The sequence below is a fragment of the Kogia breviceps genome, chromosome 4 (genome assembly GCF_026419965.1).
Source record: "Kogia breviceps isolate mKogBre1 chromosome 4, mKogBre1 haplotype 1, whole genome shotgun sequence".
In the NCBI taxonomy this organism is placed as follows: Eukaryota; Metazoa; Chordata; class Mammalia; order Artiodactyla; family Physeteridae; genus Kogia; species Kogia breviceps.
In genome coordinates, this window is record NC_081313.1 from 56754771 (window position 1) to 56771602 (window position 16832).

Genomic DNA, 16832 nt, shown 5'->3' on the forward strand with positions numbered 1-16832 from the left:
GTTGCTCAGCTTAATATTTATTCAGTTGAATTAATGGACAATAATAGTATTTGAGTAATGAACAACAATAGTATTTATTCAGCAAATACTTATTGAATCACTCTGCTAGAGTGATTCAAAGGGGCAAAAAGATACTGTCACTGCTCTCAGGGAACACATGATGCGTTGCTAAGACAGACTGGAAATAATTACAATGTGACAGTTTGTGAAATGGAAATAGCCCTAAACTGTAGATTTGTAATGAAAAAAAAAAACTTAAATCTTGTGGGGAGGTTCTATAATAATGTTACAGAAGAGAAATAGTATCCAGTACCAATCATAGTGCCAAGGAAGACTCTCAGTAAATACTTGGAAACTGAGTAGAGGAGCATATCTCTGAAGAGTGTGATGGAGTTTGCCAAATGGTCAAACTTAAAGAGTTCACTCCAGACAGGAAGTCCCTATTCAAAGGCTCCAGAGGTATGAGAGGCGCATCTGGTATTGCTGGAGCATAAAAGTTGGAGGTTGAGTTGTAAGAGATAAAGCTGTCCCTGGAGGTGATGGACCAGATCATGAAGAGCCTCTTCCATGAAAAAGAAGTTAGATTTCATCTTGCAGGCAGCAGAAAATCATTGATTGATGTAACAAAGCAAGCCACTAAATTTCAAACCATACTGTATGCCCGGCAAGTATCTATAATCCTATTACAGAGTCAGTTATGTTCTCATTTTATAGTTGGGAAACTGAGGCTCAGAGAGATTAATTAACTTGCCCAGGTTTTCACTGCTACTAAGTGAAAGAACTAGGATTTAAATTTAGGTTGGTTGAGTCCAGACCTTCTGTCTGCCTTATTTTTACTTCAACCAGTCTGGCTTCTTTACCTCATAAACTCAATTTTTCAATGTAAATTAAATTTCTTAACAGTTTAGGACTAGAGTAAGTTTTAGTCTTCTGAAAGCCAAGATGTTATCTTACAATAACGTACCTCTTGCAAGCTTTTTATTCTGGTGCCAGCTTCTGTATAGATAGTTCAAATAAACTGTCTTGACTTATTTATTTATTTATTTATTTGCGGTACGCGGGCCTCTCACGGTTGTGGCCTCTCCCGTTGCGGAGCACAGGCCCCAGACGCACAGGCTCAGCGGCCATGGCTCACGGGCCCAGCCGCTCCACGGCATGTGGGATCTTCCCGGACTGGGGCACGAACCCGTGTCCCCTGCATCAGCAGGCGGACTCTCAACCACTGCGCCACCAAGAAAGCCCTTGGCTTATTGAAATGACTTTTGTGGGGGAGCAGGGACTTACCATTGAATGTCATGGGCCAATCAGCATGATTTGTGTACTCTAAAAGAGAAAAATTTGAAGTGCTATTTCCCTTTTCTGAAACACTTCTGAGTCTTCAATGTGCAAAAAGAATAGTAACTATTTTAAGAAAATTTAATATTAATCTTGATATTCTATTTAATTAATATAGATGTAGTTTACTGTTTAAATAAATGATTTCTACCTCATAATTCTGGTGTGCTTGGTTAGCTTGAAGTACTTCGACATTATCTAAATAACCCTGCGATATCTCTGGCTACCCTAGGATAAGATTCTTCCTAATTTTAATGGCAATTAAAATGTGGTAAGTTCTGGAGATAGAGGTGGCAATGGTTGTACAACAATGAAAATGTACTTAATGCCACTGAACTGTACACTTTAAATGGTTAAAATGCTAAATTTTATATTATTTATATTTTACCACAATTAAAAAATGTGGTATAGAAGTTCAAAGTGGCCTGAGATCTCTTATCAAGCAATTAACAATCAAATATCTTTGAGAGCCTTTTGTTCCAGATAACTTGAGTAAGGTGTGAGGGAACAGTTTATCTTAGTTCTTCCTATCTCATCATCATAGGCTGATCACATTAAATGTTCTTAATACTAAGCTATTCAAAAAGAGAACGAATTCTGTTATTTGATGGCAGGGATAAAGAAGGAAGCATGGTAATGATATGGGGCAGCCATCCTCAGGATAGGTATGATGAAGGTATCTTTTGGACTTGGCTGCTCTTGGCCCCTGGCATTAGTTTCTTTTTCAGAAAGGCAGCTAAGGAGTTAAGTAGGTATCCAGTTGTCACCTCAACAGGTGGGATATGCATGGTAGCTCAACTCATAACTAAGGCTCAGACTTTAAGGTTCCTCACCCTCTCTTCACCCACTCCCTCCCCCGTCCAGGAACAGGAGAAATTTAAAATGTTCACCCATTAGATTAACCAAAATTAAAAGAACTGGTGGGTATATGGGAAACATTATTGGTGATTGTGGATTGCAACTGTTTTTGGAAAGTAACCTGGTAATAACTATTAGAAATTTTAAAATACACGTACTTTTGGCCTAATAATCGCACTGGGTTACCATTACTGGGTAGGGGGACATTAGTACAAGAATGTTTTTTGCCATGTTGTTTGTAGTCACAAAAAAGTAGAAGCAACCTGGAAGCCAATCAGGAAATAGTTGAACAAGTTATGTTCTATCCATTCTAAAGAGCAATGTGCATCTATTAAAAAGTTAAATCTATATGTAGTGGCCTGGAATGATGGCCATGCGATATTATGTGTTTTAAAGTTTTTAGTTAATAGGGTGTAGTATGTGGCATGATCCTAAAAAACAAACCAGAACTATGTGTATGTTTGAGAATAGAGAAAGGTGTAGAAGGATTCATATCAAACTATTAAAACTGATTCTGTCAGGGAGGTAAGCTTAGTGATGGAATTGAATTATCTATTTTGTACAACCATGTTGTTTGATTTGTTGTAATATTGCTTTTGTAAAGTTTTTTTTGAAGTTTCTGAAGTAAAAAAGTCAAGTGGGAAAGGGGAGAGGTCTATAGTGATAGAAATTACAATAGGGATTATGGCATGGGTTGATGACCAAGAATGGGTACAGGAGAAACCTTGGTACTGGTAATGATCTTTATCTTGATGTGGATGTTGGTCACACATGTATTCACTTTATAAAAATCCATCTAATTGTATGCTTATGATTTGTACAGGTTATTGTATATATTATATCAATTAAAAGTTTATTAAAATTATGGCACATCAATACAATGGAATACTTTTTTAAAAAATACTTTTAATATTTAATGATGGACTTGGCCAAGAAACAAGACAATCCCATTATTATAAAATATATAAACACACAGAATGAAGAGTGGAATAAAAACACTACAATATTATTAATAGATGTGTCCAGATATCATTTTTGTTTTGGGGGGTTTTGTTTGGGGGTTGGGTCATTTAGGAAGTTGGTAGAATTTGGTGAGCAAAGCCAGATTACAGAATATTAAGCAGAAAATAAAGGTGAAGAAGGACAGAGGAAAAGGTTTTTTAAAAATAGAAAAACACTGCTAACTAGAGAGGTACTTGTAAGGTCAGGTAATTTTTTTTAACCCCTGCTAGGAAGGGACTCCTGCTAGGAAGGGACTAAATTCAGCTGTCAAACCATCAAGTAGTAGTAGATCCATATGAAAAAATCCTCTACTTCAGCAAATTCAGTTTGGTTTTTACAATAATTCATGCCTGATACTTAAGTTTTGTTTTTGTTTAAGCATTTAGTTTTAAAGAAACTGTCATTGATATAGTTTCCATTGATTGTAGCAGATGCAACTCATGGTAGTTTAAGAAACCTATATTCTCCTCCCAATCTTAACTAATTAATGTTGTAATTTCCTCTGATCTTTTTGCTCCATAGTTGCCACATGGGGGCAAATAATACCTCCTCCGGTCGGAGTGCTAATAAAATGAGAAAATGTATGTGAAAACATGTTAATAGAATTAAACACTATCCAGTTGTAAAATTGCGTTATTTTTCTTGTTTTTCTTCAGCCCAAAGTCATTAGTTGTGAAATGCGGTTATTTCAGGAGGAGTTTATTTCATGTAAAGAGTTCAAAAGTTGAAGTTTATGAAAGGATGCATTTTTTCCGTCAAATTATGCAAATGTAAATGCAACATGTAGTGTTTATCGAAGTGTGGGTTGTGATTGCAATGCATCTTTACTACTTTAGACTAAATATTAGTATTTAGTGCTTTATATATCAAACTGAAATGTAAACATTTTTATTTCTTCTCCTTAAGTATTGTTGAGCTGTCGGGAATTATCAGGCTTTTTTCCTTATTACAGTCATTCTTAATTACTAACCATGTTAACTTAAAATGACTGAAACCCAAAATCAGATCTCTTCAGGTGTTTCGCAGGGATTTTGATAAGGACTTGATTTTTGATTAGCCCTTAAATCAGTAATAATCTGGATGGAACTAGAGTTGGGTTGGAGAAAACTGCGTGGCACTAGGACCCAGGGGGCTCCCGTGAGCGGATCTAGGGGCCAGATTGCAAATTCGCGGTGACTCAGTCTGGTCGGCTCCTTGCGCTCGGCGGCCGCGGCGGCAGCAGCAGCAGACATTGGCGGCCGAGCTGCTCGGATCAGTTTCCCCGGGTTTCACCGTCCGAGACTTATTTCGGGGCGCCCCAGGCAGGTCCGAGGCGTCCGGGGAGCGCAGGGGTCGTTCTGGCGGGGAGGAGGGGGGGTGCTCGGCGCGGGAAGCCCTCGGGCCTGTGCACGGGGAGTAACATTTGCTCCGTCTCTTCCTGTGTCTGGCTTTATTTGCAGCAAACCAAGATGGAGTATGAGTGGAAACCTGACGAGCAAGGGCTTCAGCAAATCCTGCAGCTGCTGAAGGAGTCCCAGTCCCCCGACACCACCATCCAGAGAACCGTGCAACAAGTATCCTTTCCGAGGCCTCGCCGCCGCCCGCGCAGTTTGTGCCGCGCGGGGCCCGCTCTCGGCGGCTGGGTGGCTCCCGCCGCCCCTCCCCCTCCTCCCGCTCCCCGGATCCCTCCGCCCTCCGTCCGCCCGCCCGGGAGGAGAGGCCCGCCCGCCGCCGCCCCTGCCCGCTGCCTCGCGCACGCGGCCCTCGTGCCTCCGGTTCGGAGCGCCGCAGCGCCCGCGGGCTTCCGGCCCGCGGGAGGCTGGGGGCTCCTGGCCGCCGCCCGCGATCGCGACATGTGAGCCGGCCGCCCGTCACGTCCCCGCCCGCCGCTGACTGGCCGACGGGATGGAGAGCGGAGCAGCCGGGTGCCAGCGCGGACCCCCGACCGACGCCCCGGCCCACACTCTGCGCGGAGGGGGCGGCGGGCAGAGCGCTGTGTGCGCGGCGGAGATCGGCGGCCTGAGTGGGGTGGAGCTGGCGCGGGGTTTGAACCTCCTGGGTGTTGGGCCTGGGGTTTCTGCCAGGCCCTTGCCCGGAAAGGCTGAAAACCAAGAAGTGAGGGGTCTCAGGCCTCACCCCGGGGCTGTTGGTGCCAACACCTGTTGCGAGCTCCCTGCCTCCCAAGTGAGATTTTCTTTTTAAATCTTTGGCTCAAGACGGTCTGCTCAATTACCAAGTCTTTACCGAGTTTGCTGGTCCTATTTCTACGGATTTAGAGGCAGAAAGGCTTAAGAGAAAATGCAAAAGCTCTACTGTGTGTGCTTTCTGTAGTGCCCTAAGCTGTGGTCAAATGGAGAGCTCTTGCTGCATCCAATAAGGGAAACAAATTCACCCGATCAGAAATAACTGTTTTATTTCTTATTTTAAGACCAAGTTAATTGTTTAGGAAACTTAAGTCTGCTGTTTGCAAAAAAAAAAAAAAAAAACCTTAATTTTTATTGTTAATAAACAGGGAAAATTGCTTAGTATGGAATTTGGTATGTAAGCTCTTTTGGCGTAGTTTGGACGTATTTAAATTTAAAACACTATAAACATTAAGTTAAATACAGTTACTTGAGAAGTTCTGGTAAATAAGTTTCTCAAAGAAGTACTGCATTGCTGTAACTTAAAACTTTAAAGTAGGTAAGTATCTAGCCTTTTGGTTAATTAATACTGCTTATTTTTAAATGGAGGTGTTAATGATTTAGTTCTACTTGGTTTGGTGGGTTTTTTTTTTTAAGCCGTTTCGCTTGTATACTGCAAGTACTGAGGGAAGAAAAGTCGTTTTGGGGTGTATTGGAGCTTGTATTTGAAACATTGTTGTGACTCAGTCTTAATTTGTGTTGTCATAGCTGTAGAAATGGTAAAAGTTGATATTTGATGAATTGTAGGTGTTATGTGACAGTTAATTTCTTAAGTTAGCCAATCCCAACACTGCATTGTAATTTCTTGTACAGCACTGTATATCATAATTTTTTGTTTTAGTACATATTTATTAAGTACTTTTTATATGCTCAGTACTATGTGTGCTCTAGGAATCAAATTTACGGTGTATTCTGTGTGCCTGGAGCATAATATGCCCTCTGCATAAGGAACAAATTAAATTTCAGTAGATAAAGGTTAATAGTATTTTAAAAATACGCACTGCTTTGTATTTTCAGAGTGCCTAATAATGACCTTGTTCTTTTGTGTCTCCTTTGGAAGGAATGTAATTATTGTTTTTGTATAGGCTTGAGCACTTTCAGAAAGACTTATACTATTATGGATAGATATCTCAAGTCCTAAGAAAGTGAACCTTATCAGGAAATATTTATAAAAAATTATTAGCATATCAGCATGCTGTTAATCTTGGCTGTTCACTAAAGAAAGAAATCACTAGGGTTTTTTTGGTCAAAGAAAGTACACCTTGGAATTTTTCTAGAGAAATGTATTTTGATAGTTAATTTATGTTCCGAGCACTGAACACTGAGAGTATTCTAGTGTATAATAAGTAGCTAATATGGTGTGCCTAGAGTGTGTATCGGATTTAATTTAAAGATTTAAGTCTATTAAGAAAATTCTGTCCAACAAAACACAATTAGAGGTGTTATTAAAAAGCATGTTAGGGATTAGAGGGCATGAAGAAAGACATATGTCATTGTTGCCTGCCAACAGAATGAAATACCTGCACGTTGGTGTCGCTGGAAAAGTTAGGTCTTGTTGGGGGGTGGGGGTGTAGAACGGTTGCAGAGTAGTAATTTCATAATACTGACTGTTTATATAATAAGGTTTGATATGTAGACTTGCACATAAATAGCATTTTATCTTTTTGCATTCTAAAGAACAAATGAGTCTAATAAAAGCACTTTAAGTTAAAAGGCAATTTTATAAAGTTAATTTCCCTAAGTGATTTTTTTTTAAGAAGATGTTGGGGGTAGGAGTTTATTAATTTATATATTTATTTTTGCTGTGTTGGGTCTTCGTTTCTGTGCGAAGGCTTTCTCTAATTGTGGCAAGCGGGGGCCACTCTTCATCGCGGTGCGCGGGCCTCCCTTGTTGCAGAGCACAGGCTCCAGACGCGCAGGCTCAGTAGTTGTGGCTCACGGGCCCAGTTGCTCCGCGGCATGTGGGATCCTCCCAGACCAGGGCTCGAACCGGTGTCCCCTGCATTACCAGGCAGATTCTCAACCACTGTGCCACCGGGGAAGCACCTCCCTAAGTGATCTATAAGAGACTTGTTTTTGTTTCTTTGGGATGCTTTTCATTTTTGATATTATTTTATACTTAAATACCTTTTTGATTAGGGTTTTTTTTAAGTTCAAATAAATCAAAGAAATTGTTTTGATAATTTTTTTCATATGATATGCACTTGTGCTGAAGGTGGAGCTTGGCTTATGTTGTCTTGAATATAATTGATGTAAAATATTAATATTTCAGCCATGAAGCGCACAAGAGGTTTAACACAACCATTGGTGTGTTCTTGGAATAGCATATTGATGTGTTTAATAAGATAACCTTATTCTTACTGGAAAAAATGCAAGGCTAAAAAATCACAAAAGAGATTCTTGATTTTAGGTTAAAACTGCCTAATTCCTTCCTTAGATTACACCGAGAAGTTTCCTTAACTACTGTTTGTTCTAGAAACTGGAACAACTCAATCAATATCCAGACTTTAACAACTACCTGATTTTTGTTCTTACAAAATTAAAATCTGAAGGTAAGTAGGGTTTGTGTTGGTAACTACTTAAAAGTTTCTTACACTTCAAATTTTGTCTTTGAGATGTGTTAAAATATACGAAGTTACTTATTTCAAAGGATTTCATTTTGTAACCACTTGCTTTAAAGATGTGGAATGAAAGAGTTACTGTCACTCTAAGCATTTGGATGCTTAATGAGCATTCAGTTGTTAATTGGGTGTTTTTGTAATAAATTCACTCATTCTTTGCAAATGAAAAGAATGTTGCAAAGTCTACTTTGGTGTTTTGCTTCAGTCCTTTTACATGAATGTCATAGAGATTGATTTTTTTTTTTTAATACACAGATTGAATGCAGGATTTGCTAAACAACTGACTATATGCGTGATCGATCATATTTGTATGATTAAAAGTTCATATAACCAAAATGAAAAGTCATGTATAATCCCATCACTCAGAGACAATTGTTAATCTCTTAATTCTATACTCCTTTATATGGCTATGTACTGTTTTAAATTTTAACCAGAAAAAGGACTCCTGTAACTTTTTAAAACCTTCTAACAGTATACATGAAACTTTTTCATTAACTATTCTACGACAGTTTTAAATTACCTCTATAACAGCCTGATTTTTGTGGTACGCGGGCCTCTCACTGTTGTGGCCTCTCCCGTTGCAGAGCATAGGCTCAGCGGCCATGGCTCACAGGCCCAGCCACTCCATGGCATGTGGGATCTTCCTGGACCGGAGCACGAACTCGTGTCCCCCGCATCGGCAGGCAGACTCTAAACCACTGCGCCACCAGGGAAGCCCAACAGCCTGATTTTTAAATGACATGGTTATTTGATTGTTTCTAATACAAGTAATGTGTCCATTTCACAAGTATTTATTGAGCACCTCTTCTTTGCCAGGCAGTTTGCTCGCTCAGGGGCAATAAAAGTGAACAAAACAAATGAGAATCTGCCCTTGTAGCGCTTACATTGCAGTGACAGGTGTTCTTCGTAGAGTTATTTGAGTATTCCCTTCCTGGAACATTGTCAGACACTCAGAACGCACTCAAGTATTTTTTGAGCAACTGACTGGCCTCTAAATGAAAGCACTATACCCTTTCAGAAGACATAGTGCAATTAGTAAAAAAACTACTACACTTGGAGATGAGAAATAAGTCTTAGACTCTGACACTCATTTCACCTCTTGCTTTTTTCAGCTACAAAATGCCTGTATTAGCCTACCAGACCGTCCATAAGGTTTCAACTCCAAGCACTAGCGAGTGGGTTAACAGCCTAAAAGTCTCACTAATCTTGTATTTATTCAGATTTTAATAATTCATGCACAGTATAATGATTTATTTTGAATTATTTTCAAATTTTCTAGTTAATTTTAGGGATTTTAATTTGTGATTGAGGCATGTAAGAGAAACTTTAAATTTCTAAATTTAAATTTTAAGAAACTAGAAAGTCCTTCAACATCTTTACATTCAGCAATTAATATTCCTAGTTTGATAAATATACATTAATGTGATGTATTGTTTCTTAATATAGAAATTCTATTTTTCCCACATTGTAGTTGTAATCAGATAATTCTATAAGGACTTAAAGATTTAGTAAATGAATTTTTCTAAACTATATTGTTTAACTTGAATAAGTTTGTTTTCACCAAGTCATCTATTCTTTCATGTCCTCGTCCTGAATTCCAAATATTAAGATTGGTATAATATTATACTCTTTCTTAACTTTCTTGGGCTATGAGGTACATCAGAAGTATTTTTAAAAGTAGACAAACTTACAATTCAAATAGCAGCAAGAGAGGTTGGGTGTGTAATTGCCTCCCAAAAGACCTATTAACTACAAAACCACAAAATGTTGGAAAGGATTTTATGTACTACTTGGTATTTCTTCCTGTGTTTATTCATTTATTTGGGACACAAGTTTGCTATATCTAGTTTTCTATTTTAAAAAATTAGCATTGTGGCCATCCATATTAGAGAAGGAACATAAGTAAATTCTTGAAATGAAAATGCTTATTTATTTAGGAACCTTTTTGCCATTCCTCATGTGAATTTGTTTACACTGAATCATGGAGTAAAATTTTAGATGTGGAGAGACCTCAGAGATCAGCTCATCTACTTCCCTCACTTTACAGATGAGAATTGAGACCTAGTAAAGTAGTCTTTTTAAAAAGAGGACATGGTTAATTTTTGGCTCTTCTAGATGAATTTGGGACTGGGGATATTTTTGTTTGTTTGGTTTTGGTTTTTTTTTGCAGTACGCAGGCCTCTCACTGTTGTGGCCTCTCCCGTTGCAGAGCACATGCACAGGCTCAGCGGCCATGGCTCATGGGCCCAGCCGCTCCACGACATGTGGGATCTTCCCGGACCGGGTCACAAACCCGTGTCCCCTGCATCGGCAGGCGGACTCTCAACTACTGCACCACCAGGGAAGCCCTAGACTGGGGATATTTTTAATTAAAATAAGTATTTTGATATAAAATATTTTGGTTTTAATTTTAAATCATTTCACCTCGTGATTTTTTTAAAACTTCATCTTGTAATCTTAATGGTAAAAATGATATAATGTATTTCTTATAAACAAATACACATGCCATTTAAAATTACATGACTGAATTATTAATGGCTGACTTAAGACAAAAAAGCTTATTGCTCGAGGAAGTTAAATTTATAAAGTTAAATAAATCCATTCATTTATTTTATGGAATTTTTAAACTTTCAAGAGAATTTAGAAGTGTTTTTGTTTCATTGTAAGTTACTGATTGAATGATGGTAATTGAAACCAGGAAGAAATTTTTAGAGGGTGACATTAAAAGCTCGTAGGCTATGTTGCTGTGATGGCTTGAATTGGGTTTATATGCAAAGAAACACTATCTTTTTGCCTCCCCCTGTTCTGTACCCCTGAAGATTTCAATGCCAATCAAGACTTTGAGAGCATACTACTAACTAGAACAAGCTTGGGTGGTTTTATTTTTTAATAAAGTATGTAAAACAGTAGTGCTGAAACAGCATATTGTGTTCAATACACCAGCTGTTCATGTATTCCGGCCCTTTGAGGAGGGTGATCCTGTACCATGCATCGAGTGTAGGCTCTGGAGCCAGACTCCTAAGGTTGATGTTTTGGCTTCCCCACTTCGTAGCCTTGTGTGACTTTGGCAAAGGCCTCAGTTTCCTTGTTTGTGCAGTGGAGATAATAATTCCTGTCTCATGAGGTTGTGAGGATTAAATGCAAACTACTTGGAAAGCACTTAGCAGTGTTTAGTACCTAGTAAACATTCAGAAAATGTTAACTGTTGCTAATATTGTTGGTGATGAGGCCTATTGTTAAAACATTGGTTATATTCTAATATTGAATTGGTTCTTGGAAAATTTCTTAGTACCATCTATGGATTAAACTTCTTTTATGTAGATTGTATTTTTTAAAAACTTCTGGAAATTTAAATATTGTTTTATTCCCACCCCCCCCTTTTTTTTTTTTTTTAGCTCAGAGGCAAGTGAAAAACATGATATAAATGAAACGGCAGTTATTTGTATGTGAAGGTGATCCCATATGTTCTTTGTCCACTTAATTTTTTAATAGGGTATCCTTAGTGACTAATACTTTCAGATCTGTAATTTGATGTTTATATCAGGTTCCAATAAAGCTTGAGTACATTGGCCATATATAAACTAAATTAACTCTTAAATTAAATCAGTGGTTCTCAACCAGGTGCAGTTTTGTGTGTGTGTGTGTGTGTGTCCCGCTGCCCAATGAGACATTTGACATTATCTGGAAACATTTTTGGTTGTCACAACTTGGAGAGGTAATACTGGCACCTATGGCCAGTGATACTGCTAAACATCTTACAGTGCACAGGACAGCACTCCTTAACAAAGAATTACCTGGCCCAAAATGTCAATAGTGCCAAGGTTGAGAAACCCTGAACTATAAATCATGGAGCTAATCCTTGGATAATCAGTTATGGTATTTTTTTTCCTGGTTATAGCAAATTAATGAAATGTTACAATCAATTTCTGAATACATTTTTTTTTTGAATACATTTTTAAAGTTACTGTTCTTGGTATATTTTGAAATGAAAACTACTTTAAAACCCAGTGCTGTTGTTATTTTGTTACAGATGAACCCACAAGATCATTGAGTGGTCTAATTTTGAAGAATAATGTGAAAGCACACTTTCAGAACTTCCCAAATGGTGTAACAGACTTTATTAAGAGTGAATGTTTAAACAATATCGGTGACTCCTCTCCTTTGATTAGAGCTACTGTAGGTAAGTAATCTGTTACAATTTTGCTTATCCTATTTGTAACTGGGTTGGTTTCTGATATGACAGACCATTTCCATAGGAATTTTTATCATCCATTTCATGTTGAATTGTGATGGGGAAAATTTTTCATTGCTGCTTTTGAAATAATGTTACTAAAAGCTCTCTTAATCTAGTGAGACCAGGTTCACTAGTAGTTGCTTAATCAAAGTTGGTTACAGTGGGGCATTAACAAGTGATATTAATCTAGGACTACTGTTTTTTCTGTGGATTCCTTAATTATGTCTTCCTTGTGTCATACATGGGGTATAATTTCCAGTTTCACTTTCTTTTACATGTAAAGAAAAACTTCTTTGTAAAACATCTACCGTGTAGGACCTTAGATTTTCACTATATCCTCCCCTTGTTTTTAATTCATACTTGCCTCATCTGTACCTAATTACAGTAATTTTTGAGTCTTCAGTGTTCAACTTGTTTTCAGTGAAAGAACAACTTTCTACCATTTTATGAAAGACTGTGTTAAAATGCTTAGTTTATAGTAACTGGAATAAGTAGGTTTGGGAGCCAATACAACTGACTGTGGGTAAGCACACACATCATCTGGTAGAAGCAGAAATAGACATGTACTGCAGAATCGCCCACCAGTGGGTAGATTACATATGCCATGGGGTTTCAGCAGCTATGTTTTACAAGGACCTGGAAAGCTGTTAATCTGGCAGGTTGGTTAAATGGAATTCAGTTAAGAACCTCCATAATGAGTCAGTCATTTTCATTAAAAGTTCTTTGCGAGCTTCCCTGGTGACGCAGTGGTTGAGAGTCCGCCTGCCGATGCAGGGGACACGGGTTCGTACCCCGGTCCGGGAAGATCCCACATGCCCCGGAGCGGCTGGGCTCGTGAGCCATGGCCACTGAGCCTGCGTGTCCAGAGCCTGTGCTCTGCAACGGGAGAGGCCACAACATGAGAGGCCCATGTACCGCAACAACAACAACAAAAAAAGTTCTTTGCTTTTGTATATTTTGTCTCATGGTAGGTTTGAAAAGTACCCAGTTCATCTCTTACTCAAAAAGCAGAGGCTCTGTAACTTCCCTCCAAATATTAAACATTGCCATTATTAACACTGATTTTAAATAGGATAGGTAGAGGGCATTTATAATTTGAGGAAAGGGGTCTCCCTAGATTACTCTGGTGGACCCTCATATACTCCTAATTTTCTATTGGACTCTTGACAGTGTTAAAATGGATGGTGAGTGTATACCAGTCTTTGAAAAATTTTTTTAATCTTAACAGTACATACGGTAAATCTTGCCAAGGAAATGTATTGGGAAGGACCACATTTCATTGACTGTGTGGTAATCCATTAGAGAGGTGTAAAATTGTTTCTTCTCATTAAAGAATATATGGTTTGTAATTTTATTATTTCAGTGAACATCCTTTTATGTATTTCATACATAGGTGAGAAAGTTTCTATAGAATTCATTCATAGAAGTGGTATTACTGGGTCAGAGTGTGTTTTTTAAATATTTAAAATTTTAATAGGTATTGCCAAGCACATCAGTTTTCACTCCCATCTTTGTTGAGTCCACTGAGAATTACAGTTTTTCACTTTTTGCACCTGTGTTGGCATTAGAATATTTTTTGAGAGTGGATGAGATATAGGGCCAAATTAATTCGAATTTGTCAGTCTGTCAACATTCTTTAATATTCTCTCAGCAGAAGTCATGAATGTCAGCAGACTCTTAGTACCAAGTTTTAGTTTGTGTTTAATTTTTATTATTGCTTGTTTTTTAAGACATGTTTGGTTTCCTTTAGGCAGATCCAGAAATTTCTCTTTCCCTCAATTCTTTCATGTCTTAACTTCAGGAAAAAATACATGGCAAGAAGGAACAGATCTATTAGTCTCGCTGCTTTTTGATCTTACCAGAAGGCCACTTAATTGTACGGGTTATATCTTAAAAATGCTATCATTTTAAGACCCTTACCATATAATTTAATTTTTTTAGTGGAGAGTAAATCTTGGCTAACAACTTTACTCTACATTTTCTTAACTCTTTACCATTGGGGAGCAAGCTTCTCAAAACTAACAATGGAAAACTCAGAGAATTTATATACACAGACAGTAGAATTTGCTGTTCAATAACAACTATTGGGTATTTACTATATGCCTGGCATTTTGTGTGCCTATCTCACTGAATTCTCAAAATAACTATGAAGAGAGAACTTTTTCTCTTCTTTTAAATTTTTTTTTACAGAGTAGTACTAATTTTGAATTACATATAATTTGCCTACTGTTAGTTTATACTCTTAGTTAAGGTGCTAAAAAATCTGTAATCACCAGGCATATTACATTACGTTACTAATATTAAATTTACTAAGGCAGAGAAAAATACACAAAATTTTTGTGTTACATACATATTTCTGTATTTGCATGATCCTTAGCTGTTAACAGCTAAGCCACACTACACAGTTGAAATAATGATCAGTCAGCCTGTGCCACTAGCCTCCATGATCCAAGTTCACTTTGCCAGTGATTTCATCCTTGGAATGTTCTGGGCTAATAGCTCATCTACTTTCTCCCTGCCTTGAGTCATGGCTTTGATCCTAGGTTAAGCGAGAGAGCTGTTCTTACCTCTTTTATGTGTTTTTATTTGAATCTAATAGACTCATACTCATCACCCAGTGATAAGTGCTGCTAATAACATTTTGGTGTATTTCTTTCTACTTTTTTGTATATAATTTTTATAAAATAGGGGTGATTTTAATTGCTAGAACTATTCTCGGTATTGTTGGAGAAGAGCAGGTTGTAGTCTTTTGTACAGGTACTTGTTAAAAATACAAAGAGGGTGAAGTGTTGGCAAGCAAGATTAGAAATGGATCTGATTTAACAGGTGTACTGTGGTGATACAGTGATCCTTGGTCAATGTTACTTTTGACATGGTTTGCAAGTCGTATGCTGATTTGGAACATTTAATCTGTATGTGTGTGTGTGTGTGCGTGCACGTGCAAATGTAAGCACTCAAATTGGCTTATGGTGGTTCACAAGGCAGTATCTACCATAATGCAGTCAGATTTCCTAAAGGGGTGTGTTTTCTTTCAAGGTATTTTGATTACAACTATAGCCTCCAAGGGAGAATTGCAGAATTGGCCTGACCTCTTACCAAAACTCTGTAGCCTGTTGGATTCTGAAGATTACAACACTTGTGAGGTAAGGATTTTTGCTTCATTATAATTTTTCTTTTCTATTTTTGTTTTCATGTTTATTAGTAATATTGAGAAAAAATAATTCCTCTGAAACATATAACTTCAAAACTTAGAAGCCTGAAGTTACCTTTTTGTTTTATGTTAGTGATCGTGTATCTTACTGTTTAAAGACCGTTAAGTTATAAAACCTCTTTACTATATTTCTTACAAGGAAATATCTTCTGTTTCTGTTTTAAAACTATTCTTGGGTGTGTATATATGTAATCAACAGGGCAATTGTCAAGCTTAATCAGGTGAAGTAGTATTTTTCGAAGATGGACTTAATTAAATTTACCAAATTCCCAGACTGTGGGTACATTTTCAGTGTCTCTAAGTTGTTTTTGTGCCTCTTGTTGTATGGTATGTCTGAGGTATATGTAGTATAGTTTTAATTATATATTAATTATAATCTCTTGTTTCCCACTGATCAAATCAGTAGCAACCTTTCCATTTGGGGAGATGAAAGGGAATTTGTATCGATTTGTTTTCCTATAATTTCTCACTCAATGAGTACCTTAACCATCTCTTTCATTATCAGGCTTCCAGTTTGGATAGAAATCCATTTTAAATAGAAATCATTTTAGGTGTTTTGCCTCTTCAAGGCAGTGACTTATCTCCCTCTCAAAAAAGAGCAAGGCTTAGAGGCAGGGCAGGTACAAAAATAACCTTATAAAAAGGAATCAGGTGGTCTTTTTGACTTAACATTTTGTTGCCACATCCAACTTGGGGAAGAGAGGACCAGGGAGAGGGAAAGCTAGCAAAAAGGAATCTTTAAAAGTCACTCTTCTCCCTCCCTCAAAGAAAAAGAAAACAATCTTGCCTTCTCATATATACATTTTCTAGTAATGCCTTGGAAGCTTACAGAAAAACTAAAATAAAAGTAATATTTAGCCATCAGGTAACAGTTGATTAAAATTTAAATAGTGCTTTGGTATAATGATAATATAAAAGGAAGCCAAAGCTTTAAGCAAGCACTTTCCAAGAATAAAAAGTTTAAAACTGATAATCATGAAATTGTGGAGCTACTAAGTCATACAGTATTCTTAAATTAACCTGTAGTGTAGAGAATAAGTCCCAAGGTGCTGCTGATAGAATTATAAACAGAGTAAAGTAGGTGGTTGAGGTAACTGGTAGGTTAGATATTATATACAGGAGCTCTCTAGGTAAGCCACTTGGTTGTAAAGTGGTTGTAGGGGAAATTGCCAATTTGAATTGCCTGCCCTTTTAACAACTTTTGTCAATGAATGGTTTACATATAAATAATTTTTTGATGATAATTAAGACCTTTTGTGTTTCAAAAAGAAAAGTGGTACAATGGTTAAATGCACTTATACGTAAACATAGAGTTTTACATTGTTTTAACAAACTGGTATTTAATAAGAAAAATTAGTGTTGACGTAAAATTGGCAAGAATACTTCAGAAGTTAAGTTTTTTAATTAGA

The 16832-nt window shown here is 37.5% G+C and overlaps 1 protein-coding gene across 7 annotated transcripts in view; it reads left to right on the forward strand.

The window, feature by feature from the left end:
- TNPO1 (transportin 1) overlaps positions 1 to 16832 on the forward strand; it is a 93165-nt gene that overhangs the window by 30106 nt on the left and 46227 nt on the right. For 4 of the 7 annotated variants that reach the window (XR_010840165.1, XM_059061765.2, XM_067031116.1 and 1 more), the window contains exons 2-5: positions 4635 to 4748; positions 7834 to 7909; positions 12009 to 12158; positions 15249 to 15355. Coding sequence is in view for 6 of the 7 variants with exons in the window: in XM_059061765.2 (XP_058917748.1) it covers positions 4635 to 4748; positions 7834 to 7909; positions 12009 to 12158; positions 15249 to 15355 (447 nt within the window). In the remaining variant the exon portion in view is untranslated. Of the gene's footprint in view, positions 1 to 4352; positions 4501 to 4634; positions 4749 to 7833; positions 7910 to 12008; positions 12159 to 15248; positions 15356 to 16832 lie in introns of those variants that run through there. The other 3 variants (XM_059061769.2, XM_059061766.2, XM_067031117.1) reach the window with 3 other exon arrangements.